Source organism: Phaenicophaeus curvirostris, chromosome 12 (genome assembly GCF_032191515.1).
Source record: "Phaenicophaeus curvirostris isolate KB17595 chromosome 12, BPBGC_Pcur_1.0, whole genome shotgun sequence".
NCBI lineage: Eukaryota > Metazoa > Chordata > Aves > Cuculiformes > Cuculidae > Phaenicophaeus > Phaenicophaeus curvirostris.
The window spans coordinates 8,740,402-8,768,244 of NC_091403.1; the positions used below are offsets into that span (position 1 = coordinate 8,740,402).

The 27,843-nt window shown below is 58.8% G+C and overlaps 2 protein-coding genes and 1 non-coding gene across 5 annotated transcripts in view; 1 reads left to right on the forward strand and 2 right to left on the reverse strand.

Annotated features, from left to right (window-relative positions):
- FANCI (FA complementation group I) overlaps nucleotides 1-27,843 on the reverse strand; it is a 185,327-nt gene that overhangs the window by 133,909 nt on the left and 23,575 nt on the right. For 2 of the 3 annotated variants that reach the window (XM_069867248.1, XM_069867247.1), the window contains exons 36-37: nucleotides 27,608-27,733; nucleotides 26,781-26,905 (exon numbers count right to left, since the gene is read on the reverse strand). The exons of the other annotated variant lie outside the window; for it this stretch is intronic. In XM_069867248.1, the coding sequence (XP_069723349.1) occupies nucleotides 26,840-26,905; nucleotides 27,608-27,733 (192 nt within the window). In that variant the 3' untranslated portion in view covers nucleotides 26,781-26,839. Of the gene's footprint in view, nucleotides 1-26,780; nucleotides 26,906-27,607; nucleotides 27,734-27,843 lie in introns of those variants that run through there. 3 annotated transcript variants of the gene reach the window in all.
- On the reverse strand, nucleotides 13,056-13,128 carry TRNAR-UCG (transfer RNA arginine (anticodon UCG)). The gene has a single exon. It is a non-coding gene; the product is annotated as a tRNA-Arg (tRNA).
- Nucleotides 13,241-26,528, forward strand: POLG (DNA polymerase gamma, catalytic subunit). Its single transcript, XM_069867283.1, has 23 exons — nucleotides 13,241-13,308; nucleotides 15,667-16,299; nucleotides 16,626-16,821; nucleotides 17,032-17,199; nucleotides 17,430-17,576; nucleotides 17,868-17,947; nucleotides 18,420-18,602; nucleotides 18,707-18,861; nucleotides 19,070-19,193; nucleotides 19,264-19,488; nucleotides 20,219-20,339; nucleotides 20,521-20,592; nucleotides 20,703-20,825; nucleotides 21,054-21,214; nucleotides 21,333-21,386; nucleotides 21,484-21,601; nucleotides 22,053-22,188; nucleotides 22,840-23,086; nucleotides 23,172-23,294; nucleotides 23,551-23,722; nucleotides 23,969-24,177; nucleotides 25,149-25,309; nucleotides 26,400-26,528. Exons 2-23 carry the CDS (start codon nucleotides 15,716-15,718, stop codon nucleotides 26,459-26,461), a joined length of 3,621 nt encoding a protein of 1,206 aa, XP_069723384.1. The 5' UTR covers nucleotides 13,241-13,308; nucleotides 15,667-15,715; the 3' UTR covers nucleotides 26,462-26,528.

Below are 27,843 nucleotides of genomic sequence, written 5' to 3' on the forward strand. Positions count from 1 at the left end.
CCCTGGAAGGGTGCACGGGCACATTTAGCTCTGGGGGCCTACGTGGCATCTGACCCCGACACCCCGCGCCAGGGAAGGTGGAAAACCTGCCTCTGAGGTGCGCGGGGCTCCTACCTCTCACCGTCCCCGCGTTCCGCTGGGCGCGGGGGGCTCAGCCCTGCGATGCTTCCCTCTCCCCTCGGCGAGGGGTGCCCAGTGGCCGAGAACAGGATGGGTCAGGGTGCCCTTCTCCACCTCTCCAGCCGGCCGGAGCACCTTTTCCACCTTCCCTGGGAGCGGGGATCCAGCGAACACCCCACTCGCAACCCCGAGCCACGGGAAGGTTTATTCTCCGCAGCCTCCCCAAGCTGTCACGGCTCGCGTGGGCTGGTGGCAGCGCGGGGATCGCCCCCAGGGATGCGAGGGGCTGGCAGCGATGCCCCCTGCCCTGCCCAGGGACCGGGGGGGACCCGGGGGACCCCGGGGCGCTCGCCCCACGCCAGCTGGGAAAACGTGCCGGGCAGGCTCTGCGGAGAGCGCGGTGCTTTGTGTCGCCATGGGAACGGAATGCAGATTTGCCAATTGCTTTTTTCTTTCTTTCTTTCTTTCTTTTTCTTTTTTTTTTTTTTTTCCTTATTATTTCCCAGTCATTGTAATACATATTATGTTTCAACTTCTGGAAGGGAGGCTTTGTGCTTTGCCAACTGCTCCCAGAGAAGCCCCAGGGCCGGCGGGTGCCTGCCGGAGGGGTGCACCCAGCAGCGGGACCCCCTTCCCTGGGCACCCCCCTCCCCGCAGACCCCCCCTTTTCTCCAGCTACGGACAAAAGCAACAACCACCGCACAAGAAAAGCGATCGCATTATCACCAACTTGACCTTCCACAGGGAGGCCAGGATCAAACCCAAAGCCGAAAAAAAAAATAAAGAGAGAGGAAGGGAGAGAGGAGAAAAGAGAAAAACATCCAAAAGCTGGTGTGGGGCTTTTTTTTTTTTCGCGGGATGGGGCGGGAGAGGATTAACTCGCGCCCCCTCCATCCTCCCAGCGCCGCGACGCCCCGCAGCCCGGGAGTGAATCGCGAGGTGCGTTTAACGGAGTTTTAAGCCTTCTTTGGCAAGGAAAGCATCCGCACAGGGCTCGCCTCCCTCTCCCCCAGCCCGCCCTCCCTCCCTCCGCCCGGAGCGCCCCGACGGGGCGGGCGCGGAGCCGCGTCCCTTACCTGGAGCCCCGCGGGTCCCGCCGCGGCCGCTTCCCCCCCGGGCGAGCAGGTCTGGAAGTCATTTCTACTTTCGGTTATCTAGCTTTATGATGGCTCCACAACACTCATACAGCTAGATAACCAAAGACAGAAACATCCCTCCGTCGGGGATGCCGGCCATCCGTCCGTCCGTCCGTCCATCCGTCTGTCCGTCTGTCCGCTCCAGCGTGCGGGCACGGCCGGGGCAGGGCGGCCGGGAGCTGCCACCGGGAACCACACACACACACACGTAGATATAAAAAAAAAAAAGGAAAAAAAAAAAAAAAGAAAAAAAAAAGATAAATAGGAAGCGGAGAGACGGGGGGCAGAGACGGCGGCACCGCCGGGGCTCGGGGCGGGCTGCGGGGAGCCGAGAGGAGCCGAGAGGAGCCGAGCGGGGCTGCGGGGGCCGAGCGGGGCCGGAGGGAGCCGAGCGGGAGCCGAGCGGGAGCCGAGCGGGAGCCGAACGCGCCCGTCGCGGCGCCGGCCCGGGCGAGCGGCACGCGCGCTCCCGCCCCGCTGCCCAACTTCTAGTGCGCTCGCCCCCTTTGGGAAGTGACGTCACGCGGCGCGCGGCCAATCGCCGGCCCCGCATTCAAATCAGCGGCCCCTTTCCCGCGCTCGCCGGCCCCGCGCCCCCCGCCGCTCGACGGGGCGGGACGGGGCCGCGCGGACCCGCAGCCCCCACCCCCCCGCACCACCACCCACCCCCCCCGCACACACACACACACCGGGCTCCCCCTCCGCCCGCCCCGCCTCGGGGCTGCGCCCTGACCCCCTCCCCGCCTCCTCCCGCCCCGCAGGGCCGGCAGCGAGGGGGGAGAGGCGGCGGCAGCCCGGAGCGCGGGGACCCACCTGCAACTAAGTTCCCTGTCCTCGGCGCTCCCTTCTCTCCCTTTCCTGTCTGTCCCTCCTCTCCCTTTCCTCTATGCCCCTTTCCTCTCTTTCCTCTCTCTCCCCTTTCCTCTCTCTCTCCCTCCTTTCCTCTCTCTCTCTCTCCCCTTCTCTCTCTCTCCCTCTTTTTCTCTCTCTCTCCCCTTTTCTCTCTCCCCTTTTCTCTCTCCCCTTTTCTCTCTCCCCTTTTCTCTCTCTCTCTCCCCTTTTCTCTCTCTCCCTTTTTCTCTCTCTCCCTTTTTCTCTCTCTCCCTCCCCTTTTCTCTCTCTCCCCTTTCCTCTCTCTCCCTTTCCTCTCTTTCCTTTTCCCCGGCCCTTCCTTTCCCCCTTCCTTTTCCCTTTCTTTCCATTTTCCTCCCCTTTCCCGACCCCCTTCCCTCTGCCTTTCCCAGTTCCCCCCAGCGCCCCCCCAGCGCACCCCTCTCCCCTTCTCCTCCCCCCGCACCCAGCGCAGCCCTCGGGCCCCTTTCCCGCAGCCACACGCGGGGCTGGGGATGCACCCCGAGCCCGCACCCATCGCCTCTGCTCCCCTTTCCCTCTCCCGTTTTAATTATTTTCCCTCCGGATCCTCCTATTTCCCGCACAGCTTCTCAACGCGATGCGAATCCGGGGTGTACAAATAATAACAACAGCAATAATAATAATAATAATAATAATAATAATAATAATAATAATAATAAAATGCCAGGAGGTAAATATGATCATCTAGGTGCTTATCTGACCTATTCCGCATTTAAAAAAAAAAAGAAATGAATTAAAATAAAAATTGTAATCCCTCGCCCCTCCTATCGCTTTCCCTTAAATCCGAGCTGAGGGGAGAGTGTGAGCTGCTGCAAAACGAGGGATGCGCGAAACGAAGCGACCGCGGCTGAGCGCGGATCCCGGCGAGCTCCGCCCGGGTTATTCCTTCCTTCCTCTCCTCCCTCTCTGCCATCCCTTAAAAAAAAAAAAAAAAAAATTTAAAAAATTAAATGAATAAAATCCAGGAGCTCAATTAAGCTAAAAGCTAAAGGATCAGCGGTGCCAGCGCCGCTGCTCCCGGCGATCTCAGCGCCGCTTCCCCCGAGCCCAACGACAAACGGGCCTGGAGGGGGGGCGGCCGCCCCGACGGGGCTGCGAGGGGCGAGGAGCGATCCCGGCTCCGTCCCCAGCCCCGCGGAGCCTTCCCCGCGGCCCCGAGCCGCTCGGGAGGGGACTCGCCCGGCGTTTATTTTAATCTGCAAGGAGAGAGGGGGAAAAAAAAAATAAATATGCCACGAACCGGATCTCCTTAATTTTTCCAGCCCTGGATTTTCTCCTAATCTACCGCTTTTGGGGTGGTGGCAGCCGGGCTGGGGTGCGGGAAGGCTCCGAGGGGTCGAGGGGACACGAGGGAGGACGCCTGGCCCGCGGTCCTGCCTCAGTTTCCCCCGTCGGGGCGAGCCCCGTCGCTGCCCCTTCCCTCCCTCCGGAGAGCGGCGAGCGGGGCCGCTTGGGCGGCGAAGGGGCCCGGGCGAGCAGAACCGGCTCCCAGTTGCCCTGGCGAGTCCCCGCGCCCCCCGGGCGAGGATGCTGCGGGGGAAGCACCGCGCGGCTCGGGCCCGGGGCTCCCTCCCTCTCTCCGCTGGGCTAAGGAGGCGATTTGCTTGGCAGGAATAGATACAATTTTTTTTTTTCCCCTGCTCCTTTTCGGTGATGCCTCGATCCGCTCCATGCGGGGAGAAAAAATTCACCTTGCACTTGGGGTTTATTTTTAGTCGGTGGGTTTGTTTTTTTTTTTTTTGTTGCTATTTTGGATTTGGGGGGTTTAGGGGGTTTTGTTTGGTTTTTTTGTGCAGTTTTAGCAGAATACGTACAAAATGGCTCCTTGGCACAGCGCGAAGCACCAGCCGGCAGCCTGCGAGGGGTCGGCGGCGGCTGCAGCGGGAGAGCCCGGAGCCGGGAGTCCCGCTTCACCGGCACCGGTGGGACCCTCGGTGCCCCGACGGGGCGGGCGGGGGCGGCGGGGCCGGCGCGGCTCTGCCCGTGGTTCTGCCCCTCCCGAGCGGCCCCGGGCCCCGCCGTGGGGCACGGAGAGCCCGCCCGGTTACCGGGCCGCCCCGCAATTATTTAACGTGATCGCCCCGTAACGAGCCCGCTGCCTTCCCCTCTTCTACGTCCTGCACGTCTGACGTCACTTTTCTTTAATTAGGAGAAGTTATTTTTAGCCAACCTGGAGTAACCCCCTTCGCCTCGCCTCCTCGAGCTGCATCTTCCATTAATTGGTTTGTATTGTAAATTTTTTTTTTTTTTTTTTTGGCTTTTACTCCCACAATCGGGGCTTCGCGCTGAAGCGGCAGCTCCCGACGGGCGTGAAGGAAACGCGTTGCTTTGTTTAGCAATTAAAAGCCGCCTCTGAGCGAGCCCCGGCGCTGAAAAGGCAAAGCAGCGGCGTCCCAGCCGCCGGCTGCTCTTTTTTTTTTTTTTTTCCTCTCCGGCCGTCGGGGCCCGGGAACCAGGCGGGGACAGTCCCGGACCCTCCTCGCTCCGCGGGGCGAGGTGGAGGCACGTCGAGGGCATCCGGCCGGGTACGGGCTCTCAGGCAACCTGCATGGCTAGGATTCGCCTTTCCTTAAGGCTGAGGCCTAAAATGCGTTTCACTTCCAGGGAGATACAGGAAAAAAAAATAAAAACACACACACACACACAAAAAAAATTCCACAAACCCCAAAGAAACAAGCGTTCGTGGAAGAAAAGAATGAATAGGATAAAAAAAATGGAAGAAGCAATGAAATAAAATAAAACAAAACAAAAAAAAAGGAAGAAAGAAATATAGGGAAAAATAAAGATGAAATAAAACATTTTTTTTTTTGAAAAAGCAAAGAAAAGAGACACAGCAAATCAAAGATAAATTTTACAGCAGCAGAAGCCGCGGCGGATCGGGGCAAGGCAGCGGCCCCACGGCTGCTCCTCGGCGGTAAATCCGAGCAGGGGAGCCCCGGTGCCCGCCCCCCTGCCTCACCCCGCGAAACGGGGCCCCGCAGCAGCCCCCGCTGCCCCGGGAGGCACCGCTGCCCCGGCAGCCCGGGATTTCTCCCGCGGCCTAGAGCCTGCCTGCCCCGGGATGCTCGGCCTCGTCCAGGCGTTTTGCCCGGTGCCGATCCTGTGGCCACCGAGCGGGGACGTTTGGGGGTCACTCGGTAGCCCCGCGGCTGCCCTCGGGTCTCAGCCCCCAACGGGTCCCGCTCCCGAGCTGCAGCGTCCCGGGCAGGCGGGGAGAGGCTGCCGGAGCGGCACCATCCCGGTGTGTCCCGCTGGATCCCCGCGACGGGGGGGGTCGAGGAGCGGGGCTGTCCCCGTCCCCATCCCGCCCGGTGCCGCACCGGGACGCTCCCAACTCCCCGGCGGGGACCGACCCAACTTTGCCTCCCCCTCCCTTCCCTCCCTGCCTCCCTCTTCTCCCCCCACCCAGCCCCGGGAGTGGGAGGGTGGGGGAGGTGGTGGAATATCCCCTCCCGCCCCGCCGGGGCCGCCCCGCCGAGGGTTCCCGGCCGCGACACTCACTCTTTGGCCGCGCCGGGGGCAGGACGCGGCGGTCCCGGGGCGAAGCGCGGCGGGGGCTGCTCCCCGACCCCCGGGCGGGAGGGCGCGGGGCTGCCCCCGGCCGAGCGGCCGCCCGAGCGGCCCCCGGCCCCGGGCACGGAGCGGTGGGGGGGACCGGGGAGCCTCTGCCCCGGCTCCAAGCGTCTTCCCGGCTGCCGCCGGGGCCGCTCTGCTCGCTGGGCAGGAGCTGCCGCCGCCGGCAGGCTCTGCCCGCACTGACGTCAGCCCGGCAGCCTCCGATTCACTCCAACCATGGCGGAGAGGAGGAGGAGGAGGGAGAGGGGGAGGGGAGGAGGCGGGGGGAGGGAGGGGGAGAGGAGGAGGACGGGAGGAAGGCGGCGGGTGTTGGCGGCGGGCAGGCTCCGCCGAGCAGAAAGCGCAGCCCCTCCGCCTCACCCCTTAATTACCCCCCGAGGACGGGTCTGCGCGGGGGAGATGGGCCGCGTCTCCCTGCGCGACCCCCCCGCGGGGACACCCGCCGCCACCCGCTCCCGAGGGGCGCCGATTCCGCACCCCGGCCCCGGGCACCGTCTCTCCTGGGGCGGGGAGAACCGGGGCCGGGATCCCTGCAGCCAGGACACCCTCGGTAGTGCCCACTCGAGCACCCCCCCACACCTCCCGGGCGAGCAGGGAAAGGCATGCAGTCGCCCCCTGCCCTGCGCTGCCCCGGGCAGCCCCGCCGCCCCCGGGCGGCGCTTCTCCTGGGGGTGGAAGTTGGGGAAGAACCGGGGGGCGAGATCCCCGTAGCCCAGGACCCTCTCGGCGGCGTCCACTCGAGGACCTCGCACCTCCCGTGGCGAGCTGGGCAAGGGCTGCAGTCGCCCCCTGCCCCGGGCGCACCCCTACCGCCCCTCGGCACCGCTTCCCCGGGGCAGGGAGAGCCGGGGCTGTAATCCCCGCAGCCCGGGACCCCCTCGGCAGTGTCCACGCTCCTTCGATCACCCCCAATCTCCCGTGGCGAGCCGGGAGAGCGCGGCGGTCGCCCCCTGCCCCGGGCACCTTGGCCCACCCGACACCGCTGTCCAAGGTGCTGAACCGGCTCGGTCCGGCCCGGCCCGACACCGCTGTCCAAGGTGCTGAACTGACCCGACCCGGCCCGGCCCAGCCCCGCTGTCCAAGGTGCTGAACCGGCCCGGCCCGGCCCGGCGCCACCGGGCAGAGCCGGGGCACCGGCTGTCCCCGGGATGCGCCCCCGGCCCTGCCCGTGGGGATCCCTGCGGGAACCGAGCCGAGCCGCCCCGACGGCCAGGCCGAGCCCCCAAGCCCACTTCGCCCCGGCTGCCGCAGAGAGCTGGGAGCGGGCACGACAGGTACCGCCCGCGCTTCGCTCCTCCGCTCCCCCTGCGTTTCCATCTTCCCTGTCTTCTTTATAGCATCACAGGCAGCTTTCTTCGCCTGCAGTCTTTGCAGTAACGCAAAAAAAAAAAATATGCCCTCTTCCCCCTCCCCCAATCCCTACCAACCCCCAAACCCCTCCTGGCACACCTTTACTCCGCTTCCGACCTCTCCTCCTCTTCCTTCCTGCGTGTAACCTGGCTTCTATTTTTTATCTCCGTTTCACTCCACCGATGCCCCGGAGCGGCTCTGGGGAGTCTCTCGCAGCCCTGATGGAGACACAGGGATCCCCAGACAGGTTTTCTATGTAGGAAAGAATAAACCGATCGAGCCCGAGAGATCTGCAACAGCCGAACATGCTGCCTCGCCTTTACACTCGTGTTTTTAAATTCCCCCGTTATTTTCCTTTTTGCATCCGTGAGTTGCCATGAAATGAAATATAACCCCAAATGCCACCGCCAGCAGAAACCGGAGCTCATTGCCAAATTCCGCAGTATTTTATTTTAAAAGCAATTAAGTAACACCATTTAAAAAAAAAAAAAAAGCAGGAAAAAAAAAAAAAGCGTCTTCTCCTCTTCCCGGGGAGTGTAAGAAATCCTTTTGCTCACCCAGAGTCGAAAACCTAATGGCATTGTCGTTAAACACGAAAAGGAGAATATTAAGAAATTGCAACGCTTCCTCCCGAGCGCTCCCCCCCTCCCCAGTTTATTTGCCCTAATAATTAATTCACAAGAGCTTAACTTCGGTGTAACCCTGGCGGTCTTTTCATTAAAAAATCCCCGCATTTCCTATTGAATTAGCTCTGCTCCATTGTCGCTGAAATGAAGACGCCAAACCAACTTTTACCCTGAGCATTTTCTCACCAGCCCAAAGAAAAGTCTCTCTCCTTTTTCTTTTCTCAGATTTTTTTTCTTTCTTTCTTTTTTTTTCTTTTTCTTTTTTTTTCTTTAATTCAAGCACCCAGGCGATGAACGTGTCCTGCAATTTAACTACTTTCAAATTCTTTGTTCGGGTCCCACCGGGGCTCTATTGTCACCCTATTGAGAGAGCTTATTGCCAAGTCAAGCCTGAGCGAATTGAGACACACACGGGAGGAGCCCCGGGGGCTGGGAGCGGGCTCGGGGGGCTGCTCCTCCCGGGGGGACCCCGGCCCAGCCCCGAGGGAGCGGGCACGGCTCGGGCTAAGGATCTCCTGCCGCTCCCGGGCCGGGATCACCGGCACCGATTTCCACAGGATGGGGTAGCCCCAGGGCTGGTAGCCCGGGATGGGGTATCCCCAGGGCTGGTAGCCCTCTGGATGAAGCTCCTTTGCCCCCCCAAAAATCACCCCGCACCAGCAGCTCCCGGGCTCCGGTGCCAGCGCTGCGGGCAGGAGCGGGACTTACCTCGGGCACCCGCCGTGCCGCCAGCCGCGCTCCTCCGCCGGCTCTCCCGTCATCCCAAAAAGCAGGGTCCCTCCCCCCTCCACCTCTCCATCCCACCCCTGACATGTCCCCCTCGGAGCCGAGTCCCGCTCGCCCTCCTCATCGCTCACTTTGGGAGCTCCGGGGTTCTTCTCCTGAGCAGGAAAATAACGGGATGGGGGGGAGCTGCTTTTCCCTTTTCCTCCCCTCCCTCCTGACACCCCCTCCGCAGCTTGGAAAAGGGGGTGCGAGCTAGAAAAGGAGGGGTGCGAGCTGCAGAGAGGGTTTATTTCAGGAGAGAAATGCTGGAAGAGCGGTGCTGGGCACGGATTCCCACGTAAGCCCGTACGTCACCCATAAAAATCGTCCGTTTCTCCCGTTTCTCGGCTCCTGGGGGGGGCGGCTGAGATCCCTGTGTCTGCGGAGGGGGGTTAAAACCCCGTTAAAAGCTGCTCCCCGTTAAAAATCAGCTTCCTCCAGCCAGGAGGGAAAGGCAGAGCTGGGGGATGCTGGGGGGCAGGGGCCGCTTCTCCGCATCCCAACCCCCGGGGGAATGTCTGGCCGCCCCCCCTGCTCCCCCAGAACACCCCCCCGGATCCCTCCCCAGCTCCCGATGCCGGGGGGTGACGGAGTTTTCGGGGTCCCACGCTGCGGCGAGGGAATTTAGGGGGTGGAAGCTGCCTTCTAAGCCCCCTCCCGGCGCGACCCCCGGTGGCCTCTCCGCCGCGCCCCGGGGGAAGAGGAAGCTCTTGACCCCTTGGCCTCGGGGGCAAAGGGGTTAAACAAAGTCCCACCGCCCCATTATCCGAGCGACAGCATCGAGCCCCCGGCGGGAAGCGGGATCTCCAGGGAGGGAGGGAGGGAAAGTGGAATCTTCCACCGCCACTGCCTGATACCCCGACGGGGCGCACGGGGGATAGAGCCGCTTTCCGGACAGACAGACAGACAAAGAGCCTAGAGGGGGGGAAAAAAAAAAAAAAGCGGAAATAAACCCCAAAATCCGCCGTTTCAGCAGGGCCCTGCTGAAACGGCGGATTTTGGGGTTTATTTCCGTTTTTTCTTGTTTTTTTTTAGCAGTGATTTTTTTTTTATATAGCGACCTCCCCACCTTGCCGAGCCCCGTGCTGCTCCACAGTTGCCACTGACTGTTCCCGTAGCGCTGCTGCCCGAGAGGGCTCAGAAATAAAGAGGGGAGAATAATTTCGGGGATAATCAATTTTTTTCCTGCTTGTAAGGAGAAGGATTTTTTTTTTGGGGGGCAGCTTTGTTTTCTTTTACATTGATTCTTTTGCCACCGCAATAAAAATAAGTAGAGATCCTCAATCAGACCCCAAATAAAGACCCCAGACAAGAGGGAATCGGCGTTAACACAACGCATCAGAGGGAAGCCCAAGTCCCTCGCCCCCGGATCCTTCCCCAGAGCCACCTCGTAGCATAGGGACCCCAAATCCTTCCCCTCTTCGCCCCAGAGCAGCTCACGGCTCTCTCCACCCCCCCCACCCGCCATCCCACCCAGAGCATCCACACCCCGGTGCTTCCATCCTCGCCGGCTCCGCATCCCGCGCATCCCTCAGCTCCAGCCGCGCGTCCCTCATTATCGGGAACCCTCAACCCCCCGGTTTGGAGAGGGGTGTGGAGCACGGGCAGCCCCCGCGGGGGCTGATCCTGCCCTTGGGCTGCTGGGGAATCACCCCTCGTCGAACCCCTCGGGGGGGGGGGGCGCAGAACGTGTTTTGGGGGCAGCAAAATGTTTTTAAAGCTGTAGAAAACAGCATCGGGGCGGGGGGAGGGGGGGTAGGTGTGTGGGTGTGTGCGTGCGCTCCTCACCTTCCCATCCCCAGGATGATGACGCTGATTTGGAGACGGGGGGGGGGGGGGCAAAGCGTGTCCCCCCCCCTCCCAGCCCCCCGAGGTGGGGGAGCCATGCGGTCGGACCCCTCGGGGGTGCAGGGGTGGGAGCGGGGGCCGCAGCCTGCGTGTGGAGCTCTGCAAGGCCCAGGAGGGGCGAGGAGGCGGGGTGGGTGACAGCGCCCGGTGCCCCCGGCGGGAGCGGGGTGGGGGGTGGGGGACGCGCTCCGAGTGGGACCCGCGCCCCGACGGCCCCGTGGGAACCGGGTGGGCAGCGGGGTCGCAGCGCCACCTGGCGGCGGAGAGGGGGCACTGCCGGGAGGCACCTGCTCGGCCACCACCGCCCGCCCCGGCCCCTCCGAAACCAGAGAACAGCAGGATCCCTGCGCTGGAAAAGACCTTGGAGATCATCAAATCAACCGTGCCGGTCCCCTACTAAACCATATCCCTAAGCACTTCATCTACACGTCTTTAAATACCTCCAGGGATGGGCATCCAACCACCTACCCGGGCTGTTCTAGTGCCCGATAACCCTTTCAGTGAAGAATCTTTCCCTGGCAATCATGCCCTGGCACAGCTTGAAGCCGTTTCCTCTCATAGAATCATAGAATCACCAGGTTGGAAAAGACCCATTGGATCATCGAGTCCAACCATTCCTATCAAACACTAAACCCCTCAGCACCTCATCCACCCGTCCCTTAAACACCTCCAGAGAAGGTGACTCAACCACCTCCCTGGGCAGCCTCTGCCAGTGCCTAATCACCTTTTCCATGAAATTTTTTTTCCTAATGTTCAGCCTAAAGCTCCCCTGGCAGAGCTTGAGGCCATTCCCTCTTGTCCTGTCCCTTGTCACTTGGGAGAAGAGGCCAGCTCCCTCCTCTCCCCAGTCTCCTTTCAGGTAGTTGTAGAGAGCAATGAGGTCTCCCCTCAGCCTCCTCTTCTCCAGGCTAAACACCCCCAGCTCTCTCAGACGTTCCTCATAAGGCCTGTTCTCCAGCCCCCTCACCAGCTTCCTTGCTCTTCTCTGGACTCGCTCCAGAGCCTCAACATCCTTCTTGTGGTGAGGGGCCCATCCTATCACTTGTCACAGCAGAAGAGACCAGCACACCTCATCACAACCTGTTGTAGGCAGTGATGAGGTCTCTCCTCACCCTCCTTTTCTCCAGGCTAAACATTCTCAGTTCCCTCAGCTGCCTCTCATAACCCTTGTTTTCCACCCCCTTCACCAGCTTCGTTACCCTCCTCTGGACATGCTCCAGCCCCTCCATGTCCTTCTTGCAATGAGGGGCCCAAAACTGAACCCAGGATTCCAGGTATGGCCTCGCCAGTGCTGAGTCCAAGGGGACAATCCCTGCCCTGGTCCTGCTGGCCTTCTTGGTCACCTCGGCCACTGCTGGCTCGTTCTCATCCGCTGCCAACCAACACTTCCTGGTCCTTCTCCTCCAGGCAGCTTTCCAGCCGCTCTCCCCAAGCCTGTAGCGCTGTGTGGGGTTGTTGTGTCCCCAGTGCAGGACTTGGCACTTGGCCTTGTTAAACCTCATCCTGCTGGCCCATTGATCCAGCCTGTCCAGATCCCTCTGTAGAACCTCCTGACCCTCCAGCAGATCGACGCTTCCACCCAGTTTAGTGTCGTCTGTGACTTTACTAAGAGTGCACTCAATCTCCTCATCCAGATTGTAGATAAAGACATTGAATGGAACTGGACCCAGCACTGAGCCCTGTGGGACACCACTTGTGACCGGCCTCCAGCTGGATTTAACTCCACTTGCCACAACTATTTGAGCCCAGCCGTTCAGCCAATGTTTTTACCCAGCAGAGGGTACGGCTGCCCAGGCCAGTGCACCCCATTCCTCTGCACCCTAAACCCCTTCCTTGCACGCTGTGGCCCTTTCTCTGAACTCTGCAGCCCCTTCGCTGCTCCCTACGTTCACTTTGGTCTCTCCAGCCTCCTTACTCTCCTGGCTGGGCGAGGGGACCCTCGTTCCAGTCCAACAGGGAGGCCTCAGGGCTTGAAGGTGGAAGGTTTTGGGGTGCAAGTAGGTGCCCTGGCTCCTGCTGGGGGGCTGTGAGGACTAACGTAAACACCAGAGATGAAAACAGGGGCATCTGGGGGGCTGCAGGGAACAGGGAACGAGGGGCGGGAGGTGGGGAAGAGGAGATGGGGAGCAGGGGAAAGGGAGCAGGACAAGAGGGAATGGCCTCAAGCTCCACCAGGAGAGGTTCAGGCTGAACATTAGGAACAAAATTTTCACAGAAAGGGTCATTGGGCACTGGAACAGGCTGCCCAGGGAGGGGGGTTGAGTCACCTTCCCTGGAGGTGTTTAAGGGACGGGTGGATGAGGCGCTAAGGGACATGGATTAGTGTTTGATAGGAACGGTTGGACTCGATGATCCGGTGGGGCTCTTCCAACCTGGTGATTCTATGAAATGGGGAGCAGGGGGAAGGGGGCAGGAAATGGGGAGCGGGAGTGGGTAAACAGAGGATGGGGAGCAGGGAGTGAGGAGCTGGGGATGGGAAGTGGGGAGCAGAAAATGGGGGACAGAGGATGGTGTCTCACCTGCCCTGGAGCAGAACTGAGGTGCGGGATGGAGCCCGTGCGCCCCAGGACCCAGGTGACACCATTCGCGCCCTTTTCCACCCCTCTCCCTCGTCAGACACACGCAGCCGGCCCCGGGCTCCTCGCTCGCAGCCGCCCGACGCCTTTTTCCACCGCCTGGTCAAAAGCAGAAGCGAAAAAACTCGCGGCGTGCTAGATCGAAAACACAGCAAAAACAACACGCGCTCAGACAGCGCTTCCCTCGACCGCGGCAGGACTCGAACCTGCAATCTTCTGATCCGAAGTCAGACGCCTTATCCATTAGGCCACGCGGCCACCGATTACGCGAGCTACCCGCGTGCCCTTTTCTGAGCGCTAAGGGCGGAGCGCACCACGCTTGCGGGGGCGGGTGGGGAAGGAACGGGGCGGGACGTGAGAGCGGCCGGAAGCTCCCCCCGCGCGTCCCGCGGTGGATCCGCCCTCGGGCCCGGCGGGAGCGGCGCGCGGCGGGAGCGGGTGGGAGCGCGGGAAATGGGGGGAAACACGGCGGGGGCGGGGGGGCACGGGGGTGTGGGGGGGCACACAGGTGTATAGGGGGGCACGGGTGAATATGACGTGTACACAGGTGTATAGGGGGGTGCACGGGTGCGTATGGGGTGCACACGGGTGCATATGGGGTGCATGGGTGTATAGGGGGTGCACACAGGTGTATATGGGGTGCACACAGGTGTATAGAAGGGTGCACAGGTGCATATGGGATGTACACAGTTATATAGGGGGTGCACAGGTGCATAGGGGGTGCATACAGGTGTATAGGAGGGTGCACGGGTGCATATGGGGTGCACACACGTGTACAGGGGAGTGTGCGGGTGTATATGGGGTGCACACAGGTGTGTAGGGGTGCACAGGTGCATATGGGGTGCATGGGTGTATGGGGGTGCACACAGGTGTATATGGGGTGCATACAGGTGTATAGAAGGGTACACAGGTGCTTATGGGGTGCATACAGGTGTATAGAAGGGTGCACAGGTGCATATGGAGTGCACACAGTTGTGTAGGGGTGGACAGGTGCATAGGGGTGCACACAGGTGTATGGGGGTGCATACAGGTGTATAGGAGGGTGCACGGGTGCATATGGGGTGCACACACATGTACAGGGGAGTGTGCGGGTGTATATGGGGTGCACACAGGTGTGTAGGGGTGCACAGGTGCATATGGGGTGCATGGGTGTATAGGGGTGCACACAGGTGTGTAGGGGTGCACAGGTGCATATGGGGTGCATGGGTGTATAGGGGTGCACACAGGTGTATATGGGGTGCATACAGGTGTATAGAAGGGTGCACGGGTGCATATGGGGTGCACACAGGTGTGTAGGGGTGGACAGGTGCATGGGGTGCACACAGGTGTATAGGGGTGCACGGATGCATGTGGGATGTACACAGTTATATGGGGGTGCACACAGGTGTATGGGGGTGCACGGGTACATATGGGGTGCACACAGGTGTATGGGGGTGCACAGGTGTGGAGGAGGTGCACACAGGTGTATGGGGGTGCACGGGTACATATGGGGTGCACACAGGTGTATAGGGGTGCATACAGGTATATAGAAGGGTGCACAGGTGCATATGGGATGTACACAGTTATATAGGGGATGCACAGGTGCATGAGGGGTGCACGGGTATATATGGGGTGCACAGGTGTATAGGGTTTGCCTGGGTGTGTATGGGTTGCACACAGGTGTATAGGGGGTGCATACAGGTGTATAGGAGGGTGCACGGGTGCATATGGGGTGCACACACGTGTATAGGGGAGTGCGCAGGTGCATATGGGGTGCATACAGATGTGTAGGGGTGCACAGGTGCATATGGGGTGCATGGGTGTATAGGGTGCATACAGGTGTATAGAAGGATGTACAAGTGCATATGGGGTGCACACAGGTGCGTAGGGGTGCACACAGATGTATGGGGGTGCATACAGGTGTATAGGAGGGTGCACGGGTGCATATGGGGTGCACACACGTGTATAGGGGAGTGCGCAGGTGCATATGGGGTGCATACAGATGTGTAGGGGTGCACAGGTGCATATGGGGTGCATGGGTGTATAGGGTGCATACAGGTGTATAGAAGGATGTACAAGTGCATATGGGGTGCACACAGGTGCGTAGGGGTGCACACAGATGTATGGGGGTGCATACAGGTGTATAGGAGGGTGCACGGGGGCATATGGGGTGCACACACGTGTATATAGGGTGCATACAGGTGTATAGAAGGGTGAACAGGTGCATATGAGGTGCACAGAGGTGTGTAGGGGTGGACAGGTGCATAGGGGTGCACACAGGTGTATGGGGGTGCACGGGTACATATGGGGTGCACACAGGTGTATAGGGGTGCATACAGGTATATAGAAGGGTGCACGGGTGCATATGGGATGTACACATATAGGGGGTGCACAGGTGCATGGGGGGTGCATGGGTATATATGGGGTGCACAGGTGTATAGGGTTTGCCTGGGTGTGTATGGGTTGCACGCAGGTGTATAGGGGGTGCACGCAGGTGTATGGGGGGGTGCGTGGCTGCGGGGAGGTGTGCCCAGGTGTACAGGGGGGTGCACGGGTGTGTATGGGGAGTACACAGGTGTATAGGGGGGTGCTGAGAGAAGGTTGCACAGGTATGGGGAGCCGTGCATGGGCACACAGGAGGTGCAGGGGTGTATGGGGTGTGTAGGGCTGCAAGGGGGGTGCACAGGTGCATAGGGGGGTGTGCACAGGTGTGTGCGGAAGTGTGTGCATGTGTATAAGGCGGTTGCACGGATGCAGGGAAGCGGAGCTGAGCGAGCGGTGCCGAGCTCTCCCTCACTGTTTGCTCTCTCCCTGCAGCTCCTGGGGAGCAGCCCGTGCTGGAGGGGCGTCCCCAGAGCAGGGCGAGATGAGGCGCGTGCTCTGGAGGGGATCGGTGAGGGGCTGCGCTGCAGCCAAGCCCCGGCGATGCTCCTCCAGCTCCTCCGCTAGCCGCCCGCTGCCGGAGAACCCGAGCCAGGAGCCCGTCAACAACCAGCGGCGCGTGAACCCCCTCAACATCCAGATGCTGTCCAGGACCCTCCATGAGCAGATCTTCCGGGGCGCCCAGGTCCACCACTCGGCAGCGGAGATCCAGAGGAGCGTGGAACACCTGCAGCGCCACGACCTGTGGGGCAAGGAGACCTCTATGCTGCCCGACGTGGACCTGCAGCTGCCTCGCATGTACGGGGACAACATCGATGAGCATTTTCGCCTCCTGGCGCAGAAGCAGAGCTTGCCCTACCTGGAGGCGGCCAACGAGCTGCTGCAGTGCGAGCTGCCCCCCGCGCCCGTGGAGTGGGCCTGGCAGCTCGGCTGGACTCGCTACGGCCCTGACGGGCGAATGGAAGCCGTCGACTTCCCTGAGGAACGGGCGGTGGTGTTCGACGTCGAGGTTTGCGTGGCTGACGGCCACTGCCCGACGCTGGCCGTGGCGGTCTCGCCGCACGCCTGGTGAGATGTGGGGCTGGCTGTGATGCTGGGGTCCTGCCCATCACGGCAGGGGGAACGTGCAGCTCTGGGAAGGGTGAGGGTGCTCCTAAGCAGAGCTTCTTCCCGCAAACCACTGCCAGTTTGTGGTGAAAACGCAGCAAAGCCCGAAGTGTTGCTGGGGAATGTGAGGTGGGTGTCCTGGAGACCAAGCGCAGTGTTCCCTGCCGTTGGTTTCCTCTGTCCCACAGGTGGGATCCTGCTCAGCACCCCACGGCACAGCAGGCTTTTGGTTGTGGGAGCTCCTGCTTTGTTTTTTAAGACTGTGGGATGCCCCGTGTCCTCTGCAGGTACTCCTGGTGCAGCAAGCGGCTGCTGGAGCAGCGATATTCCTGGTCCAACCACCTCACCCTGGCCGACCTCATTCCCCTGGAGAGCCCGGCAGGCAGCAGCTGTGCTGGCAAGCAGGACTGGCCAGAGAGAGTGGTGGTGGGGCACAACGTGGCCTTTGACCGGGCATTCATCAAGGAGCAGTACCTGATTCAGGTAATCTGCAGTGCCACGGCTTCCTGCTGAGTTGTGGTTCATTTAACAGGCTGCCCAGGGAGGTGGTTGAGTCACCTTCCCTGGAGGCGTTCAAGGGACGGATGGATGAGGCGCTGAGGGACATAGTTTAGTCTTTGATAGGAATAGTTGGACTCGATGACCTGATAGGTCTTTTCCAACCTGATGATTCTATCCCCTGATGTGTCCCAGGGCTCCCGTGTGCGTTTCCTGGACACCATGAGCATGCACATGGCCATCTCGGGGCTGACGGGCTTCCAGCGCAGCCTCTGGATGGCTGCCAAGCACGGCAAGAGGAAGGGACTGCAGCAGGTCAAGCAGCACATCAAGAAAACGCGCAGCCAAATGGAGGGGCCAGCTGTGAGTAAGGGAGCTGAGCCACTGGCGAGTGGTGGTGGTGGCAGGGGACCATTTGATCCGGTACGCACAGAAAATGACCTGTTGGAGTGGCTCTGCTGGGTGAATCTCTCCCAGTGCCTTCCGGATGACCTGGCCTTGGTTTCAAATGGAGCCGTGGCATCCTTCGCCCCTCCTGATCTCATCTGTGGCCGGTCCTTGTCCCGCACTGTCCGACGCCGCTTTGTTTGCAGGTCACTTCATGGGACTGGGTGCATGTTAGCAGCATCAACAACCTGGCGGACGTGCACGCGCTGTATGTTGGAGGGGAGCCGCTGGAGAAGGAGGCACGGGAGATCTTCGTGAAAGGGACCATGGCCGACATCAGGACTCACTTCCAGGTGCGGGCAGTCAGCCTGGTGGGCAGTAGGAGCTGGAGATTGGAGAGAGGCAGGAGCAGCTGCTCCCCTTTCCTGGCAAGGTCTTTGTGTGGGCGGGGGGCTGTGTCGTACCCTGTCCTTTCACAGCCCTGGTGCCTTAGAATCATAGGATCACTAGGCTGGAAAGGACCTACTGGATCATAGAGTCCAGCCATTCCCATCAGTCACTAAACCCTGCCCCTCAGCACCTCATCCACCCGTCTTTTACGAGGGGTGGCTGCTTTGCTTGCTCTCACCTGCCTCTGCCCCCAGGACCTGATGTCGTACTGTGCCCGTGATGTCCAGGCTACCCACGAGGTGTTTCAGGAGCAGCTGCCCCTCTTCATGGAGAGGTGAGAACTGCTGAGCTGCGGCTGGTGTTGGCCAAGGGGCTGTGGTTTGGGCTGGCAGTGGGGAAGCCTGCGGTCCCTCTGGGGGTGGGATGCAGCTCTTCTTGTCCCTGGGCGGCAATGGGAGGTTTGGAGAGCCCTGAAGCCCATTTCAGGAAGGACCTCAGACCACCCCTCTGCATATAAGGAGGAATAAATGGCAGCACAGCATGGCTGATGGAGGCAAACAGATTTAATGAAGCAGATCGAAGTGGTACAGCTTTGGGGACAGTGCACAGGGTTGCTTTTAGAGCAGGGATTTATGTGCAAGGCAGGTAGAAAATAGAGGAGTCTTTACAGGTTGAGGGGAAGAGCATCAAGTGTTCTGTGGGGCTGGGAAACTAGGTAAAGACACACTTGTGTCTGTTGTAGTCTGGTGTTTTCAGGGCAAAATCCCTCCAGCAAACATCTAACTCCTCCCTGCTTCGGGCTGTAGGTGTCCCCACCCCGTGACATTTGCAGGGATGCTGGAGATGGGGGTGTCCTACCTGCCAGTCAATGGGAACTGGAAGAGGTACCTGGATGATGCTCAGGGCATCTACGAGGAGCTGCAGAAGGAGATGAAGAAGTCGCTGATGAACCTGGCCAACGATGCCTGCCAGCTGCTGCACGAGGACAGGTGCCTGTGGGCCCGGGGTGCAGGTCCTGGGTGGCCCCTGGGGGGCTGCAGGTGGGTTTTGTGGATAGGAGCAAAGGCAGCATGTGACAACAGCGTGTTGGCAGGTACAAGGATGACCCCTGGTTGTGGGATCTTGAGTGGGACACGCAGGAGTTTAAGCAGAAGAAGAACCCGGGAAAGAAGAAGGGTCAGGACAGGGACAGCAAAGCCCCTGTGATGGCAGCGGGTGCAGACAGGGCCACGCAGGAGTGGCAGGAAGGTGAGTGTGGGTGGTCCCTGGGGATGAGGGATGCTCGAGGGATACCCTCCTGCGAGTGCCCAGATGAAGAGCCATGGTTCATTGGCTCTGGCGAGTGAAGCATCGCTGGCCTGCGTCCCCGCGCTGGGGCACTCGGCAAGGGACTGGCTTGAGGTCCCTGGGGGTGGCACAGAGGGCTCTTTGCCAGCCAGTCCTCTGTCCCCACCAGACTCCGGCCCTCCCAGTGAGGATGAGGAGCTGAAAGCCCCTGTGAGCCAGGTCTGCCTGGAGCGTCTGAAGGAGACAGTCGCGCTGCAACCCAAGAGACTCCAGCACCTGCCAGGCCACCCGGGGTGAGTTGGGGACCCTGGGTATTTCTAGGGCTTGTCTTGCGCTCTCTGACCTGTCCCTGCTGCTCCCCAGCTGGTACCGCAAGCTGTGCCCGCGCCTGGAGGAGGAGGGGTGGGTGCCAGGACCCAGCCTCATCAGCCTGCAGATGAGGGTGACCCCGAAGCTGATGCGCCTCGCCTGGGATGGCTTCCCGCTCCATTACTCAGAGAAGCACGGCTGGGGCTACCTGGTACCCGGCAGGCAGGACAATTTGCCAGCAGATCCCTTGGAGCTGGAGGGCCCTCCGTGCCCACACAGGTGAGGGGGTCATAGCAAAGTTTAATGGCATCTTGGCTCTTATCAGAAACAGCATGACCAGCAGGTCCAGGGAGGTTATTCTCCCTCTGTATTCGGCACTGGTGAGACCGCTCCTTGAATCCTGTGTTCAGTTCTGGGCCCCTCACCACAAGAAGGATGTTGAGGCTCTGGAGCGAGTCCAGAGAAGAGCAACAAAGCTGGTGAAGGGGCTGGAGGACAGGCCTTATGAGGAGCAGCTGAGAGAGCTGGGGGTGTTTAGCCTGGAGAAGAGGAGGCTGAGGGGAGACCTCATTGCTCTCTACAACTACCTGAAAGGAGGTTGTGGAGAGGAGGGTGCTGGCCTCTTCTCCCAAGTGACAAGGGACAGGACAAGAGGGAATGGCCTCAAGCTCCACCAGGGGAGGTTCAGGCTGAACATTAGGAAAAAATTTTTCATGGAAAAGGTGATTGGGCACTGGCAGAGGCTGCCCAGGGAGGTGGTTGAGTCACCTTCCCTGGAGGTGTTTAAGGGATAAGGTGGACAAGGTGCTGAGGGGCATGGGTTAGTGTTTGATAGGAATGGTTGAACTTGATGAGCTGGTGGGTCTTTTCCAACCTGGTGATTCTGTGAAAGTGCTGAGATGTGGGTTTGCCCCACGGTGGGGTTGGGGAGCACCCCAGGACCTGCCCAGGTGCTGCCCTGGAGCTGTGGTCCCCGCTGTGGGTGCGAGCCCTGCCCTCTCCCCGCCAGGGTGATTGAGTCCCTGTACAGGCAGCACTGCCTGGAGAAGGGCAAGGAGCAGCCCCCGGGTCTGGAAGCTGCCGTGGAGGGTGAGCTGCAGGCGATGGATGACAGCACGATATGGCAGAAGGTAAAGGAAGGGATGGAGGATCCTTTGGTGGAGGGAAGTGTGGGGCTGGGCTTATTCCTGTGTGCGTGTGAAAGCTAGCTCCACGCGTGGCTCCTGGGGCTGGAAGTAAGAAGTTTTCTTCGACAAGCGTTAAAACACCAGAGAACTGGTGTTTGACCGAGCTGTGGTCCCTCTGCTGCAGGTGGAGGAGCTGAGCCAGCTGGAGGTAGACGTGGAGGAGAAAATGGGCAGAGCCGACCAGAACCTCATGCAGGTAGAGGGGGTTCCTGTTGGATGGGGTGGTGGATCGGTCCTTGTTCCCTTGGTTTCTCCCTCCTGCCGTGTCAAGAGTGTTCCCGGCATCCCCTTGCATGGCTGTCGCAGGAGGAGATGGAAGAGCTGTGTGAGCCAGCAGAGGGAAGGAGCCAGCCCCCGTACCACCACGGCAACGGTCCCTACAACGATGTCAACATCCCTGGGTGCTGGTTCTTCAAGATGCCTCACAAAGCAAGTTGGGTGATCCTGGGGGGGTCTTCCTTGGGGCATCCCGGCCACTCCGTGTCCCAGCTCCCCTGGTTCTGCTGCACACTCTGCTGCAGCGCTGCTGGGACCCTGGGATCTTGTCCCGTGGGGTAGGGTGGTAGAAAGGCATCTCTAACCGGGGTAGAATACACAGAGCTTTATTGTTGTTGAGCGGTAGCGTGCTGATCCCCAGCACCTCTTTTGCTGCTAAAGGATGGGAACGACAACAACGTGGGAAGCCCTTTTGCCAAGGATTTCCTGCCCCAGATGGAGGATGGCACCCTGCGGGCTGCTGTGGGCCGCACGCATGGGACTAGAGCCCTCGAGATTAACAAAATGATCTCATTTTGGAGGAACGCTCACAAGCGGATCAGGTGAGCAGCTGCCTTCAGCTGAACTGTGATATCCCTGCGGGTGGAGGCTGTGTCACAGCTGTGGGAGGTTGTGCGGATGTGGGGGGCTCAGCATCTCACCTGCCATGTGTCCCCCCAGTTCTCAGATGGTGGTGTGGCTGAAGAAAGGAGATCTGCCTCGCGTGGTGACCAGGTGTGGGGAGGACCAGCCTCAGCTGTGACCATGATCCCCTCTGTGTCACTCTGGAAAGGCTCTGGCAAGGTGATGCTCACCCTCACCTCTGTCCCAGGCACCCTGACTATAACGAGGAGGAAGATTATGGAGCCATCCTGCCGCAGGTGGTGACTGCCGGCACCATCACCCGCCGGGCAGTGGAGCCCACGTGGCTGACAGCCAGCAACGCCCGGGTACGGCCACACTCAGGTCCTTGCAGGGAAGGTTTGGGGTACCCTCTGTGTGTTTTGGACTGGTGGGAGCAGCCTGGAATGGAAGTGGGAGTCAGGGCTGGTGCTGGGCCTTTCTCTTGCTGATGCGTGGGTTGATTTTGGGAAAGGGGAAGGGATCAGCAGAGGCTCCTGAGCTTCAACATTTGATGAGAGGAGAAGAAAACACTGAAGCGCTTGTTTCTTTCCTTCCCCAAGCTCCTCTTCTTCCATGCTGGAAGAGCATAGGGGGAGTGACCAGGTGAGTGATGCCCCACGTGTGCATTAAACCTGGTTTTGACTTTCAGAGCAGAGTTTAGGGCGTGGGCAGCCCTGTGCTGTCGTGCCGCAGCTGCGGGAGGAAGGCTGCTCCCATGCTGCTCAGGAGGAGAGGGAGGTGCAGGGCTTCTGCTGAGCTGGGCATCATGTCCCACAGGCCGACCGGGTGGGCAGTGAGCTGAAAGCCATGGTCCAAGTGCCACCTGGCTACTGTCTGGTGGGCGCAGACGTGGATTCCCAGGAGCTCTGGATAGCTGCCATCCTCGGCGAGGCGCACTTTGCCGGCATGCATGGTGAGCTGGGGCTGCGCCGGGGGAGAGGTTTGCTGGGAAGTGGAGTGACCTCTGTTTTATCACAGGACTGTTAGCACAAATACCACCAACTAAAAACCTAGACTCTCAAATACTCTGTGAAATCAAGTTTTACTCAGCTTATTATGGCAAGAAAGGTAACAAATGGTTAGTAGTGATCAATGACAAGTTAACAGTGACAGCTTTTAAAGGCAATACGTCTAATCATTGCCACAAGGGAATAAGTATAGTGATTAAGAAAGATCCATTACCAATTGCTTCTTTATCATCATCCACAGCCACAGTTGCTGGTGGGAGTGTGTTTTTCTCACAGCAAGGATTTGGAGAGGCTGTCCCAGCAATTGGGGTCTTACACCACTGAACAAACAACTTACATCACCCTAAAAATGCAGAGTCTCTGGCCCCAGCTGCTTTCTCGCTGCCTCTTTCTCACGCCTTCTTAAACCAAGAATAGCACAGCACAATCGCACTGTAATAGCAATGTGAGAAGTTCTAGATCGAACAGGACGCGCAGCCACATGCTACAAATCATCCGTGGGTCATCCACGTTGCTGTGGGCTGGTTGATCAGGCTTCACCCCCGCCCGAGCCTGGTCCCATTTGATGTGAACCCCCCCTGCTCCCCTCCTGGCAGGCTGCACGGCCTTTGGCTGGATGACTCTGCAGGGGAAGAAGAGCAACGCGACCGACCTGCACAGCAAGACGGCCGCCACGGTCGGCATCAGCCGGGAACACGCCAAGGTCTTCAACTACGGGCGCATCTACGGGGCCGGGCAGCCCTTTGCCGAGCGGCTGCTGATGCAGTTCAACCATCGGCTGACGCAGCAGCAGGCGCGCGAGAAGGCTCAGCAGATGTACGCGGTCACCAAGGGCGTCCGGAGGTGAGCGCTGCCTGGGGAGGCGGTGGGAGAGCAGGATGGGGATGATGGTTGGGTGCCTGGAGACCTGGGTTTCTCTCCCTTCCAGATTTCGTCTCTCTGAGGAGGGTGAATGGCTGGTGAAGCAGCTGGACTTGGATGTGGACAGGGCGGAGGATGGATTGGTGTCTGCCCAGGATGTCCAGCGGCTCCAGAGAGAAGCCATGAAAAAGTGAGTTGCTCCAACCCCGCGTGGCTGTGGTGGCATTGAGGTGCGAGGTGGAGGGAGCTGCAGGCAGATAGGGTTGCATGGTCCTCATTCTCCCTGCGCCCACAGGACAGTCTATTTGATCTGGGAACTCCCAGACTTCCCGAGTGAGCAGGAAGGCTGCAGGGATCATTTGGCTCCTCCAAACCATTTGAGGCTCTCGAATGGGGCTTGCAGCCTTGTCCCACACTTGCAACCAACCTCTCCTCCACCCCACCAGGTCCCGGAGGAAGAAGAAGTGGGATGTGGTTGGGCACCGAGTGTGGGCTGGAGGCACCGAGTCCGAAATGTTCAACAAGCTGGAGAGCATCGCCTTATCCCCATCCCCACAGACACCAGTGCTCGGCTGTCGCATCAGCAGGGCCCTGGAGCCTGCTGTGGCCAAGGGGGAGGTAAGGACGGGGCTCTGTGCTGCTGAGCTCTCAGCTTTGCTTGTCTTCTCCAAAATGGAACCTCACTCCACCCTTCCTGGATGCTGGAGACCAGGAGCCTCTTGGAACTGTGCTGGAAACCCATTGCCCCTTTTCTTTATCTGCATGCCACCAAGGAAACCCAACAACCCTGAATTTAACAGACTTCTCTGCATCAGGACAAGGTTCAGTGCTGTTCTAGCACCTGTCTCTGTTTCCTTCCCCCAGTTTCTGACCAGCAGAGTGAACTGGGTGGTGCAGAGCTCAGCTGTTGACTACCTGCACCTCATGCTCGTCGCCATGAAGTGGCTTTTTGAGGAGTTTGACATCAATGGGCGCTTCTGCATCAGCATTCATGATGAGGTTCGCTACCTGGTCCAGCAGCAGGATCGTTACCGGGCAGCCCTGGCTCTGCAGATCACCAACCTCCTCACACGGTGAGCTGTGACGCTGTGGTGTCTCCTGGGGATGAGCAGCAGCAGTTTTGGGGTGGGACAGCAGGAGTGGGTGGCGCAGGGGTTGCCTTTCAGAAGTTTTCTTCTGCTCAAGGGAAGCTGGCATTGATGGTGATTGCAGTTCCTTTACGCATGACTTGGGTGGCTATAAATGGAGCTCAGCTTTGATTTCCAGAGATAATCTGCTGGCAAGAGGGGGATATTTTCAGCTTGTGGCTCCTACAGAGACAGGGCCAATCGTTCCGCTCTGCTGGGAGGCGAGTGCATCACTTTCAGGTCTGTGGCCATCGCGTGGCAGCAGCGCTTGGACTTGAACAACCAGTTGGGAGCCTGAAACTGTCCCCATTCCTTGTCTCCCCACTGCCTTGAGGGCACAGCGAGAGGCACAGCTCATTGGCTCTGCAGGCACCAGCACTCTTGCCCCTTGCACAGCGTTGGGTGTTTTGCTGCCTCCCTGCCCCATGCAAGGTTAAGCTCAGCCTAGGAAGCTCCTGACCTCAGGGGGCTCCCTTGGATGTAGCTCAGGCACAGCCAGCTTTGCAAATCTCCTTCCTGGCACTGTGGGGCCAAAGCCGAGCTCTTTTCTCGGATGCAGCAACAGCCTTTCTGTGCCGGTGTGGCATGCGCAGCATGAGCAGACACCCTGATGCTTGTGGCTTTGTGCCGACTCCTGCGAGCACAGGGCTTCCTGCTGGGAAAATCCAGCATCTGCTCTGCCTGGGAGGATTAGCCAAAAGCGAAGGGCTGGGTCCTTCCTTTCTTCCGAGGAGGGTCAGTGCACCATTACTCTGTTCCACCTATGTCTGCTTTAGCGATACTTGACCCTCCTGCTACCCAGCACTTAAAAAGCACCTTGTGTCCCACCCGCTGAATGACATGGGTGCAAAATAACCTTGTAGTGGTGGCTGATCAGAGCTAAGGCTGGTGTGTGTCACCATCTCTTGTTCTTCCAGGTGCATGTTTGCCTACAAGCTGGGCCTCCAGGATCTGCCACAGTCGGTGGCTTTCTTTAGTGCAGTGGATATTGACCAGTGCTTAAGGAAAGAGGTGACCATGAACTGTGTGACGCCATCAAATCCAAGCGGGATGGAGAAGAAGTACGGCATCCCTCAAGGTGAGCCGTGTCCGCGCAAGGTAAACCCCCGCCATCCTCTCTGCACAAGCAGAGCACTTGGCCTGAGCAGCCCTTCCATGAGGGCTCCTCTGTACAGCAGAGGCACCTCCTGAGCTCCTTGCTTCCCAGCCCAGGGCATCCATCACCCTGCTGCCAGCCCCTCTCCACCTCTCTTTCTTTTCACAGTCCCAGAGTAGCTTGTGCTGCTGCTTCCCCATGTTTCTGACAGAGATGAGCCAGGTCTGGCTCTCTTATCCCATGCGCATATTTGCTTTGTGCCTCCCAAAGAGAGAGGAGGCCCCTGTTCATGTTTAACACAGCCCAGAATTGACTTGTTCCCTCTCTGAAACAAGGTGCCTCAACGACCTTGTGTATTTTGCCCTCCAAACCCAACCTTTTCCAGCCTTCAGTGCTTTCCCTCCCTCCCTGCTCCCACTTAGCCCAGTGCAGCTGTTTGGAGAACTGCCTGGGCATTGCTCTGTTCCACCCCAGCAAGCCCAAGGCCTGCAGTCTCCCTGTCTGCACTCAATGTCACCCTCTTAGCTGCTGCAAGCAAACATTTAACTCTTGGCTGGGAACCGCTTTAAACGGCTCCTCCTCGATGTGCGGGAGTGTTTTCCTAGATAAGGAGATTTTTCCTCTGGGTTGTTGGACATATCAGACACTCCACCCTTAGGTAACCTTTATTAGGAATCTTACACACAAAGGGTGCTTTTAGAAACGAGATTTGTGTTTTGTGGGCAAAAAGGGCACCCAGAACAAGGCAAATTGAACAAGTGCATCCCAGCAGGGTCAAAAGATAACAGCAAAACGCAGCAGCCTTGCCCGAGGAAGCTGTCACCTCTCAGCTTCACAGGAGCTGCACATGCAGCAAGCATCAACTCTGAGGCAGAAGAGCTCATGGTTCCACCTTCCTACTGGTGCCAGTTCCTGCATTCACACTACTACACAAAACTGAAATTTGAATAAATTTAGGGCTTTTTGTGCTACACGCTCTGAACTAAATCAAATCATGACCGTCACTCTTACATTACATAGTCCCTGAGCGTACTGCAGAACAGGGGGAACTGATTGTCCCATTCTCTTCCAGGAGAAGCACTGGATATCTATCAGATAATTGAAATAACCAAAGGTTCGCTGGAGAAGAAATGATGATGCTAGAGTGCCAGAATGACAATTGTGCAGAGAGCGTGCCAGAGCCTGGCTGTCCTTGCAGAAGATCTTTTGGCAGGGACTCATCCTGGTCAGTTTCCTTTTCTGCTATAAGAAAGGATGTACTTAGGGGAGAAGATTTTGATAGCAGCACATTCAAATAGCAGAGGCGCTTAAGAGGGCAGCAGCCAGCTGTAAAACCTGAGACCGTGGCCTGAGTTGCTGCTTGCACGCCCATGGACACAAAGGAAGAATTCAGAAGTATTTGGCAAGAGAAACAACAAACCATCGTCTCCATGCACACCATTCTCCAAGACCAAGGCGAGTCTGCTGCAGAACAGGCACTGTGGGAGGAAAGCAGCAGCAGCAAGCCCAGCTTTATGTTTTTCGCCGTCTCTTCTTTTTGGGTTCCTGGTTCTCATCTGTCTGCTCTGCTGTGCTGCTCTGCAGAGGGGAGGGAGAGAGTAGCAGAACAGTGTGGTTGGTTTTGTGTGATTAATCTTGGGAACGTTTACCTAAAGCAAGAAACCAGATGTGCAGAACAAGATTTGGCTTTTCCCTCCCTAACAAAATGACCTCAATATGGAACTCAGGTTAGATCACAGGTTATCCGTGGCACAGGACAGGGATGGTTTGTGCTGAGTTTTGATTTGCTGAAACACTCAGGAAAACATGGACAGAAGCACCAATAAAAACCTGGACAATCAGCAAAGAAATTGTTTATTATTTTAATCCAGTACAGGTTGCAGTACCTTTACCAGCACAATTCCCTAGGGGAGAATGATGTCTTGCACAGTTTTCCCTGTCAGCTGTTTCTCTGCAAACGTTAACGTGGCTGCAAAACCACTTCACAGCACACTGCAAAGGTCTGATCCTGGCCAGCCAGTAGGTCCTCAGAGGTAATGCCAATAGACGGCTCTGCTTGCTGATAACAACAAGCTTTTAAGAGCAGCCTCACTTCTCTAAGACCAGAGATACAGGCAACTCGTGCTTGGAAATAAAGGTTGCTAAAGGCAGAGGGCTGGAGAGTAGGGGAAGTTATCCAGACAAACTCCTGATTTCACATACACCTGCACAGCTCACAAATACAGCTGGCCTCAGGAAAGAGGGAAACTTGTCAGTAAAAGCAGCTAAATGAGTTCTGACCTGGTTGTTGTCTGGCTCATTTTCGGCATCCTCTGTGTTGTGCTCCTGCAACACGCTGTCTAGCATGGATGCGTTGATGCGGAAGTCCCGGGAAGTGCTTAGCTTCATATATTGCATCAAGTTCACCTGCAGCAACCAAGATGAAACAAGAGGGAGAAGACATTTAGTTTAGTTTTCTGCCCTGTTTCATCCTTTCCACAGCACTGAGACCAAGTCCATCGCAGTAATGATGCAGG